General features: G+C 49.3%; 2 protein-coding genes and 1 non-coding gene across 6 annotated transcripts; 2 read left to right on the top strand and 1 right to left on the bottom strand.

Moving 5' to 3' along the window:
- The first annotated feature begins 1672 nt into the window (after positions 1-1672).
- Positions 1673-4438, top strand: Tnfrsf4 (TNF receptor superfamily member 4). Its single transcript, XM_051173855.1, has 7 exons — positions 1673-1814; positions 2049-2171; positions 2721-2828; positions 3192-3258; positions 3708-3904; positions 3985-4110; positions 4201-4438. Exons 1-7 carry the CDS (start codon positions 1685-1687, stop codon positions 4269-4271), a joined length of 822 nt encoding a protein of 273 aa, XP_051029812.1. The 5' UTR covers positions 1673-1684; the 3' UTR covers positions 4272-4438.
- Positions 4439-7254: 2816 nt separating this feature from the next.
- Positions 7255-7358, bottom strand: LOC127213563 (U6 spliceosomal RNA). Its single transcript, XR_007833653.1, has one exon. It is a non-coding gene; the product is annotated as a U6 spliceosomal RNA (small nuclear RNA).
- Positions 7359-8675: 1317 nt separating this feature from the next.
- On the top strand, positions 8676-11234 carry Tnfrsf18 (TNF receptor superfamily member 18). 4 transcript variants are annotated; one of them, XM_051173952.1, is made up of 5 exons: positions 8676-8865; positions 9453-9575; positions 10070-10157; positions 10331-10537; positions 10600-11234. In XM_051173952.1, the coding sequence occupies exons 1-5, from the start codon at positions 8715-8717 to the stop codon at positions 10640-10642; spliced, it is 612 nt and encodes a 203-aa protein (XP_051029909.1). In that variant the 5' UTR covers positions 8676-8714; the 3' UTR covers positions 10643-11234. The 4 variants fall into 4 exon arrangements, with proteins under 4 accessions (XP_051029909.1, XP_051029908.1, XP_051029910.1 ...); XM_051173951.1 differs by having other exon boundaries at positions 10331-10533; positions 10600-11232; XM_051173954.1 differs by having other exon boundaries at positions 8701-8865; positions 9458-9575; positions 10331-10533; positions 10600-11233.

The following is an 11234-nucleotide window of genomic DNA, read 5'->3' on the forward strand; positions in this document are numbered from 1 at the left end:
CCTTCACTGTGCTTCGGAAGCACTGTGACCTCTTGGCCGGCTCTGGCTTCTTCCACCTACTTCCTATTCCTAGCCAGTCCTTACCTTCCAGGTTAGGAGTTTCCATAAGAGGCCTGGGGACTTCTACTTTTCACATGTGATCTTGGGTGGGGGATTTCCAGCCTCAGTCCTGTATCTCATTCTGCTGTAGGACTATCCCTGCACCTAAAAAAAAAAAAAAAAAAAAAAAAAAAAAAAAGCAACCCAAAAAACAGACTTCATCTGTAATCTATGCTGGCCTGGAATTTGGGGCCATCATGCTTTTCTCTCCTGGAAACTGGGATTACAGGTGTGTGCCACTGCATAGTTAGCATGCAACTTTCCAGTTAATTTGGGAATTGATAACTATGTCACAATTTAAATGTGTAATAAGGACACCGCCTCCCTGAAGGTTTCAGTGCAATAGTTGTATGTTTGAAAAGAAAGCCTATGTTGAGCCTGTGACACACTTGTAATCCCAGCATTTGGGAGATGTAAGCAAGAAGATGAGAAGTTCAAGGTCATAAAAATGGTTCAAGGGTTAAGAGCACTTGCCTGAACCCAAATTTGGTTCCCAATATCCATATCAGGTAGCTCACAACTGCCTATAACTCCAGCTCCAGTGGATTGGCCATCTCTGGCCTCCTTGAGCACTTGTTACCACATGCATATATTCCCCACACCCACATACACAATTTAAAAACAATATTTTTTGTTTTTTTTCAAGACAGGGTTTCTCTGTGTAGTCCTGGCTGTCCTGGGAACTTGCTCTGTAGAGCAGGCTGTCCTTGAACTCACAGAGATCCACCTGCCTCTACCTCCCAAGAGCTGGGATTAACCACCACCACCTGGCACTGGCACTAAATCTTGAAAGTGGGAGAGGCTGAGAGAAAAAGATTGAAACGTGCTGCAGAATAAATTCATTGGGACCTGGACAACTTAATAAAACTGTGTAAAATAAAACATGAAAAGGATTATGGATATAGCTCAGTGCTAGAACACTTGCCCAGCCTGTAGAAGAACTTAGGTTCTCAGAACTACAAAAATGGGGGAGGGGAGAGGGGGCAGAGAAAAAGAAAAAAGGTCTGTTCACATTGGAGAGATGACTCAGTAGTTAGGCTTTTTGGGTGTTTTTGTTTTTGAGATAAGGTCTCTGAAACTTAATGTAAATTAGGCAGAGCTGCCTGCTGCTGGCTCCTAAATGCTGAGATTAAAGGAGTACACTACCATGCCCAGTCGTAAAAATCAGGGTTCTTGCAGAGGACCCAAGTTCAGTTTTACCACATTAGTGGCTCACAACTACCTATAACTCTAGCTCTTCTGACCTCCTTGAGTATTATACTTTACATATACGTATGCCCCCCCAAAAGAAAAATATCATTAAAAATGAAATCTCTTTTTAAATGCCTGTGTGTGTTCCTCTGGGTGCTTGCATATGCGTATGTTGGGTATCTGCACCTCCTTCACATGCCCTAGTGGTCCCAAGCACTTCCTAGCCTGTTATAGGACTCTGCCTGTGCCATGTATACAGGAACACAGTTATAAAACATGCTCGCATATCTTCCTGCCTCTCCGCCTACTCTTCTCGCCCCTCCCCCATAGCTCTTATAGCCACATCCTGCAAGGAAAAACCCCAGACCCCTGTGAAGGCAGAGCCCAGACAAGGATGTATGTGTGGGTTCAGCAGCCCACAGCACTTGTGCTCCTGGGACTCACATTTGGAGCTGCAGCCAGGCTCAACTGTGTTGAAGATACCTACCCTAGTGGTCACAGGTGCTGCCATGAGTGCCAGCCAGGTGAGTGACCCATGCAGGGTGGGGGAAGGATGATTCTTGGGGAACAATTATGGAGACGTAGGTGCAAACATCCTGGGAGTAAATGAATTCAAGCGATGTCACAGGTGATGCTCCATGGGTTTTGTCCCAGGCCTGAGACAGAGAGCCAACCAAGAGGCTGGTCCTATAGGGGCCAGGGTGCTGTGTCAGCCTGGGCCTTAACTGACCTGTTCGACTTTCTGGACTCCACTACAGGCAATGGTATGGTGAGCCGCTGTGATGACACCAGGGACACTGTATGCCACCCATGTGAACCTGGCTTCTACAACGAGGCAGTCAATTATGAAAACTGCAAGCAGTGTACACAGTGCAACCAACGTGAGCTCCTCCTACCCTGACTCACTGTCCAGCCCAGCAAGGAAGCGGCTATGGCAATGGGTGCCCATATTTCCCATATGATTGCAGAAGTATCTCCAAGCCATGATGAATCCTGTTCACTAAGGGGTCCTTAGTAGCCAGGGCATTTCTCAGGGTCACTTCTGTCTTCCGGGGTGAAGGCTCAGCCTGGGCCATATGGGGTAGAGCTCTTGTTGATCATGTGGCCTTGCCCAAGTTGTCCTAGTGGGTGAGGTCTTGGTGTGGAGTTTGAGAGTATCTGAGGGTTCTGATATTCTCCAAGGCTGGAGATGGGAGGTCACAAGTGCCCTATGCCAGCTCAGTAGCTGTCTCCAGGGCTTCATACCTAGGAGGAACACAGTAGCCAGGAAAGGTCTTAGGAGAGGAGAAGCCCAAAGTCAGACTGTACAATTCCCTTAGCTTCAACTTTGTTCCTGTGCCACTGAGGACAGGCAAGTCCATTTTGCCCTTTATGTCCGTAGGTCAGGGCTGGGTAAGCCTCATCCACAGTCTTTATCTGATCTTCCCTAGGAAGTGGGAGTGAGCTCAAGCAGAACTGTACACCTACTCAGGATACTGTCTGTCAATGCAGACCAGGCACCCAACCCCGGCAAGACAACAGCCACAAGCTTGGAGTTGGTGAGCCTCAGGGTGGCCCCCTACACCAGGCAGACCCATTATCTGTCCATGACCAGTGTGTGCGAAGTGGTCAGGATCCATGTGTGCTGGCCCCCTCCACGATAATGGTATAAATGAGTCACATTCCCATTTCATACAGTGTCACCTCCCCCAGAATCTCTCCATCTAGTCTTGGCCAAAAGCCATACCAAGACTTGGGTCAGGGGGAGGCATGTGGGAAGGAAGGAGCTTGTAAAAGCCAAGCTTCCTGTCCACTTGCACCAGAGAGTGAGCATTAACCCTCCCTAAAGGCCCCGCCACCAACAGCTTCAGCATCCAGGGCCCACCTAACAGCATCAGAAAACTGACATGTCTTTGCTGCAGACTGTGTTCCCTGCCCTCCTGGCCACTTTTCTCCAGGCAACAACCAGGCCTGTAAGCCCTGGACCAAGTAAGTATTGTGGCTGGCTGGAACACTAAGGACTGGGGGTGTAGAAGAAATGAAACCAGAAATGTTTGGGCATCTAAGAGCTGGTGTCTAGATGATTATGTGATGAACCAGTTCAGAGAACAGAAGTTCATGGGCCAGAGGATCTTCTGACATCTTCCCTTCAACACAGCCCTTGTGGGGATCCCTGCAAGTGGAGGGCGAGTATGTGAGACCCTAGACCAGGCTGTAGGAATATGTTTGCTCTTAAGTTGTGGTTCTTCTCCAGGGGGTTGGAGGAAGTATAGGGTAGATTTTGAGAGTGTAGAACCTGACCTAGGAGCCAGATAGGGGGAGGACAGAAACAGAGATAGGTATGTGGCTTGGGGGTAGAGGTCTTGGCAGAGTTAAAGATGACGCAATGCAACTTCCACCATCACTGTCTCTAGCTAATGGCCACCCTCATCCCACAGTTGTACCTTATCTGGGAAGCAGACCCGGCACCCAGCCAGTGCCAGTTTGGACACAGTCTGTGAAGACAGAAGCCTCCCAGCCACACTGCTTTGGGAGACCCAGGGCCCTACGTTCAGGCAGACCACTGTCCAATCTACCACACTCTTGCCCAGGACTTCTCAGTCGCCTTCTACACCCACCCTGGTGACTCCTAGGGGTAAGAGGCTCTGGCCCAGTAGAAAATAGGGGAGAGAAGGTGAGGGTGAGTAAGTTCACTCAATTAGCCTCTCCTCATAGGCCCTGCATTTGCTGGTTTCCTAGGCCTAGGCTTGGGCCTAGGCCTGCTGGCTCCCCTGACTATTCTGCTGGCCTTGTACCTGCTCCGAAGGGCTTGGAGATTGCCCGATACTCGCAAACCCTATTGTGAGTACCCACTGTGGGCTTGATAAAGCTAACTTCCTAGAGGGATGAGCTATATCTCCTCACCGCTTTTTCCTTCTTTGCTTCTCCTAGGGGGAAACAGCTTCAGGATCCCTATCCAGGAGGAACAGGCTGACACACACTTTACTCTGGCCAAGATCTGAACAGTACCTCAGGAGTGGGTTTTATGGAGCATGGGTAACCCATGTCCTGGTGCCTGCCAGTACCATCCACACCGTTCTAGGTGCTGGGCTGGCTCTGGGCTCTCCTATGTATGCTATGCATACTACCTGCCTGGTGGTACCACCAATAAACACACTAGCAACTGTGAGTCTGTGACTGGCACTGAGGGACTGTGGTCGCATCCTCTACTGTTTGGGGAGAGTCTATACTTAGTCATATGTACTCCAGTTTGAATAAGGATATGGAGTATAGGCCTGAAATGCTGAAGGGTACCAGAGGAGCCAACCAGCAGCTTTATGAACAGTGGTTCACAACCTTCCTAATGCTTTGACCCTTTAATGTAGTTCCTCATGTTGTAATGACCCCCAACCATGAAATTATTTTTGTTGCTTTATAACTGTAATTTTGTAATTGATATGAACTATAATGTAAATAATTTTGGAGATAGAGGTTCACCAAAGGGGTCATAACTCACAGGTTGAGAACCACTACTCTAAGGAGACTTAAGAGTCTTGGTCAAAAGGGAAAGGCCCTGGCAAACAGAGCCTGAGTATCCTGATCACCAGAGGGGCTCGTGATCCATTATGCCCCCTTTGACCTCTGTGGCTCAGGCAGCTAACCTGAGTTATCCTTTCTCTCCGGCCACATAAATGGTGAGAAATGTTTGATGGTCCTTAGGCACCAGCTAGGTACTACCTTGGGAATCTCTAGATGTGGATGGCCATGGATCCATGTAGCAGCCAATCATCCAGCTGTATTGGAAGATTGAAGGCTGCTACCTGAGCCAAATCTCATCTGTCTTGAGATCATTTAGAAACAAGTGTCCTTTGACAAGAACAGAGACACTTTATCTAAACAAGACTTCAGGTCTCATTGCTGCCCTCTACCACAAGGGGTTCTAGGAGCAGCATCTGGGAATGGCAGGAAGCACAGGTAACCAGGAAGCTCAATGAATTAAAGGCAGAAGGTGCCAAGCTGCTCATGGAGAGAGTCAAGCGGTTATGCCTGATCATGCAAACAGAGAGCCCAGACTGGTGTCATGTAGATGGCCAAGCTTGGTGGCATATACCTTTAATTCCAACACTGAGAAGGCAGAGGCAGGAGGATCTCTGTGAGTTTGAGGGCAACCTGATCCACATAGCGAGTTCCAGGTTGGTCAGGGCTACATAGTGAGACCCTTCCTCAAACGAACAAAGACCCTCAAAACAAAACAAAAGAGTCACTAGACATTCTGGTGTGGGGGTGGTGCTGGGCTGTGTCAGCTGCACTGAGGAGGCATAGGAAACATAAGAAGCTATGAAGATGGCTGTTTCCTTCCTCTTGCCACCCTGAGGACACTGGCCTGGCAAAGTACCACCTCTTACCCCTCCCATCTTTTACTTGGGCTGCCTGTGGACAGATAAGATTTTTTTTTTTTTTTTTTCTGAGACAGGGTTTCTCTGTAGCCCTGGCTGTCTTAGAACTCACTCTGTGGATCAAGCTGGCCTTGAACTCAAAGATTTGCCTGTTTCTGCCTCCCAAGTGCTGGGACTCAAGGCATACCACTAGGCCAAATATGATTATCTTAATTTGCATGCTGGGATATCCTATTACTTATAGCCTAAGTCACTGTGGCCCACATGGGGTGGCTGGACAAAACTATCTCTGATCCTGGTTTCCCTCCCATCTCTTTCTTTTCATTTTCTGACAAAATCCAGCTGGCTACAACCAAAAGAAACGCCCACTGAACTACTAAATTCCCTTCTTTGGGTGCCTATGTGCAACCACACCTTAAGCCTGGGGATGGAGTTATAGATCACAATTGGTAACCCCCACTCCTTAGGGAAATCCATGCCTAGAGGCCAACAGGAGGCTAGAGAGTTGGAAGGAGAATGCTGTGGGGCTTGGGAGGTTAGAGATGGGAGGAAAGAGGGTTTATTCCCACGCTGGGCAGTTCATACCTTTGTCTCCTCTTTACTTGGCACAGGTCTCCATCTTCCTGCTGTTTCCTGTCATTTGGGGGCTCCTTGGGCCCCTTCCCAGATACCCATGGCCCCACCTGCAAAAACGTTGGGTTTATTTTTTTCTTCATTCTGGTGCTGTCCCAAAGTACATTCTCTATCCCCCTCATCTCAAAAACTCCCTAACTACCTCTTCTGAGGCCCTGCGTCAGCCTGGGAATTCCCCATAGGTTCAAACTGCCAGGACCCTCTGTGGCTTGGAACATACCCACCAAGTCCTGTAAAACAAAACCACATGGAAATACAAGGAGCTGCTCATAAAATAAAGGTGATAGCAGCAAGCAGATAAAAATCACCTCTGCCCACCACCAAGTTATGGAAGCTGCTCATGCTCGGGAGTCTCTTGCAGGGTATCCAGAAGGGGTAGGACAGGAAGTCTGACATAGGTGCTGACATTTACTGATGTCATCTGCTTGAAAACTTCTCCCCAGGTATATGACCTGTGTCATTTGATCTTTGTGGTCTGTGTGTGGTTGGCAAAAGAGCACTGTGTCTCCTGGAAAGAACCTCTATGGAGCTCACTAACAGCTTGTAGCCTTGCAAGTTTATATCAAGCAGACCTTGCCCTTGACTGAGCTCAGACACAACACCAAGGCCGAAATCCCCATGGGACTTGCATGGCAGTGTTTTAGGGGTGAGTCAATGCTTTGTTATCGCTCCCCTGTGGAAGAGGCCATTGCCTAGAGAACAGGGGTCCCCAATGTGAGGATATCATGGCTGGCAGAAGACACCACGTGTATACTGTGAGCTCACCAGGGTTGGGGTGATACTATGAAGGCATGGTCCTGACTGACCTCTTAGGTTTTTATTAGTTTGTTTATTTGTTTAAGACATGATCTCTCTCCATAATTCTGGTTGTCCTGGAACTCACTCTGTAGACAAGACTGGCCTCGAACTTATATATATCCACCCACCTCTTCCTCACAAGTGCTATGAATAAAGGTGTGCACCACTATGTCCAGCCACAAATATCGAACGCTTTACAAGTTTTTGTGTCATCCTTGTACAGGGGCCATGTTAATCTTTGCATTATTCCAGTTTTTTTTTTTTTAAATATCTGCTACCAAAGTGAGCACCACTAAATTTTTTTTTTTTAATAGTTAGGAACATAGCCAATACTGCCCTCAACACCTTATGTAGAGTCAGGTACATGGTTTTACTTCTGCCCTTGTACTCAGACCCACCTCCCTGTCCAGGAGCTCTTTGTTTCTCAAAGAAGAGGTTCTGCTGAGGTTGGCCTAGAGTGGAGTAGAGCCCCCTCCCTACCCTGCAGTGACCAGGGCTGCCTCTTAGGAGACTTACACACCTGAGGCCAGAGAATAACAGGTAACTTCTGACATTTCCTACTTCCTCATCCTCCTCCAGTGGTAACTTAAAAGAGTGTCAGGCCAGGTTTCCTAGGGTTTCCACAATTGCAATGGTCTTCACACCTCCCACTTGTGGATACAACCACAGTTATATCCTGAGATGCCCATGCTCACCCCTATACTCCCAAAAGTCCTCACCATGTTTCCCTGTACTTAACTTCAGCTGGAAGATGTGGGGAAAGTAAGGCTCAAAAATCCAGAGAGGCGCTGGGTGGTGGTGGCACACACCTTTAACTCCAGCACTTGGGAGGCAGAGGCAGAGGCAGATAGATCTCTGTGAGTTCGAGATCAGCCTGATCTACAAGAGCTAGTTCCAGGACAGACTCCAAAGCTACACAGAGAAACCCTGTCTCAAAGAACCAAACAAAAACCAAACAAACAGCAAAACAAGACAAAACCAGAGAGGCTAGTGACCACATGGAGAAACTGAGGTTCAGAAAGATAGGATGGTCTCACCATGAGGAGGAGGTCTGAAGGGCTCCTGTCAGGAACTCCCTTCCCATTGTTTAGAATTGTGAGAGGAGGTGAACAAAAGTGGCTCCAGAGATCCAAAGTGGAACTGCCAGGGCTGGATCTGGGCAGGCCATACTGCCCTTGGCTTCATGTGCCTGCTAGGAATGCCCAGTTTATGATGACCTTCTCTGAAAGGCAATGGTATATGCTCTGGACTCCCCTCACTGGCTCTCCTAGTTTCTCAAGCCAGGAAGCTTCTCTGGAAAGGGGGAATTTCATGCAACAACGAAGGGAGTGGCGGCAGCAGCATGTGCGAATAGGGGACCCTTTTCCTCTGCAGTCTAGCCAGGGTGGGTATGCTGGAGTTGGGAGGGGCTTGTTGGGGTTCAGGAGATGTCAAGGAAGATGAGATAGCTTTGTTGCATACTTTACAGAAGGCTGTTACAAGCACCACAAGTCTGCCCCTGCCGGAAGATGGAGGTGGAGCCTGGCCTGTAACCCAACTGAGGGGTGGGGGCAGGGGCAGGGGCGGGACAAGGCACGCTGGAGCAGGTTGGGGACTGCTAAAAATCAGCCAACAGGAAGAAGACTCGGGAGAAGCAATATGAGAGTGTGGGCCATGCTGTGTGGGGTCTCACTTGTTTGTATGCTGGACCTAGGTCAGCAGAGCCTGGCTGAGGAGCCTAGCTGTGGCCCCAGAAGCTTCCAGCGTGGGACTGGCACCAATGCACGCTGCTGCAACCTGTGTGCTCCAGGTAGGACAGGGAGGGGGGTGGGAGCCAGGATGTGCAGCACTCACACAAGGAGGGTGGGCATAGGGCACATATGAGTGGGAAGGCAAACTTTCCATGTCTAGAGCCTTGAGTCTGGAACTGAGAAGGAGGTAGAGGTCCATCTGACCCAGTTGTTCAAGATCAGAAGTATGGGAGCAGGAGCAACAGGGCTGGAAACTTCTTCCTTAAGAGAGATCTGGGGTCCAAGGCCCATGTCTCTGTGATAGAGATGTGGACAGCAGTGAAGACAGCTGCTGAGGTGTTCCTATTGCCCTGAGGGACAATATAGGGTAGGAATGAGGCAGCACGGGCCCAGGGACCTTAGGAAGCCCCAGGTGACTCCCATATTTAATAGAACTTGTGAAGCCATGGCTTCAGAGCAGTAGGAGGTTTATGTATTAGCAGGCAGCCATCTCAGATGGAACACTGAGCTGGAAAAAGCCTAGGGCCTTGTACTGGGATTGATTAAGGATGGAAGCCTCGCACCCTAACCACTTGAAGGACCAGTAGGAGCTCTGAAGAGGGAAAGGAGGCTCTGCCTAATTGCTGAGGTGCTTATTCTTGCCAAGACAAGGAGGCCTGTCCTGAAGGAGACTGTATATGTGTCATGCCGGAGTACCACTGTGAAGACCCTCAGTGCAAGACCTGCAAACACCACCCCTGCCAACCAGGCCAGAAGGTGCAGCCTCATGGTATGTCCCTGGGAGACTGCTGAAGGCCACAGATGTCCCCAAGCTATCCATGAGTTTAGCCTAGAGTCAAACTGGTATAGATGCCTTGTGAGCATGTGTAGGCATGTAAGAATGCTTGCACATAGGGCTCATGGGCATATCCTCTGGGTAGGCAGGGACCTGCATTCTAGATTCTAGAAGGGATAGGTGGGCCAATTGGTCCAGGATACCTGAGCCATTCTTCCTATTAACCTGGGATTCTCTATCATAATGAGGGTACTGATGTCTTCTCAAGGTTGGTGAGAGGCCATGGGGACTGCCTGTGTGCTGGTCTGCTCTCAGGTTGTTACTCTGAATATGGCCAGGCCTTGTCACCAATCCTATCCATCTTCAGAGGGACTGATGTGTCATTTTAGTCCTGGAATAGACATTAGACCTGGTGGACTGATAGACCCTAGTCTGACTCCTTCCTCTGTAACCTCAGTAGAACCTATAGTCTGTCTGTCTATCCACAGGGAATATTAAGTTTGGCTTCGAGTGTGTTGACTGTGCCATGGGCACCTTCTCCGCAGGTCGTGAGGGCCACTGCAGACCTTGGGCCGAGTAAGTCCTAAATGAGTAGGCTAGGCCCATTCTGAGGAAGCCTATCCCCCTCCCTTCCTTGTAGCAACCCCCGAGGGCCCCCATTCATCTCCCAAACAGCTCAGAGGACAACAGTCCTTCTAGTGTGGCTGCTTGGGTAACCAAGCCTGACGGTGTCTGTGTCTGTGTCCTAGCTGTGCCCAGTTTGGATTTCTCACCATGTTCCCCGGGAACAAGACTCACAATGCCGTGTGCATTCCGGAGCCACTGCCCACTGAGCAACATGGCCATTTGGCTGTCATCTTCCTGGCCATGGCTGCCTGTATTCTCTTCCTAACCATAGCCCAGCTCTGCCTGCAAATATGGCAGCTAAGGAGGCAGCACATGTGTCCCCGAGGTCAGTTGTGTCCCTGGGAAGGGGAAACGTGTCTCAGGCTACTTGCTGACCATATTTTTACTACAGAGACCCAGCCACTCTTGGAGGTGCAGCTACCACCAGCCGATGATGCTTGCAGCTTCCAGTTCCCTGAGGAGGAGCGTGGGGAGCAAATGGAGGAAAAGAGTCATCTGGGAGACCAGTGGCCATGAGGGTTGTTCTTCCTCTGTACCCCAAGCCAGACCCTCTAAGACTTGCCCAGACCTACCCTTGGTGAGAGCAAGGGCTCAACTGTGCATCTTTCCCTGGGCCTGGCCCTGCTCCCCTCGATGGCAGAAGTGGGTTTAAGATGTGGATTGATGGTCATAAATTACAACTGGGTGTAAAAAGAGTAGTGACTACAACTGGGCCCTCTGGCTGCCTTCCTCTTTTTCCAGCTCTGTTGGAGTAGGATCTTTAAGCTCCGAGAGAACACTAAGTGTTCAGTACAAGACCTTGTACAAGTGCTTTTCAATAAATACTTGTCTAGTTAACCTGAGTGGCTGTGTTCTAGGGACAGAGAAAAACAATGTGCCCAGGCTTGCATTCAAGGACACTTTCTGTCATCCTATGCCTATGGTCAATTCCAGGGTATAAAACAGAGAGGACAGTCTGGTGAAATATCTTAGCAGGCAAACGCTCCTGCCTCTAAGCCTGATGACCTGAATTTGATCCCTGGGAGC

This window comes from Phodopus roborovskii, unplaced genomic scaffold (genome assembly GCF_943737965.1).
Source record: "Phodopus roborovskii unplaced genomic scaffold, PHOROB, whole genome shotgun sequence".
Classification (NCBI taxonomy): domain Eukaryota; kingdom Metazoa; phylum Chordata; class Mammalia; order Rodentia; family Cricetidae; genus Phodopus; species Phodopus roborovskii.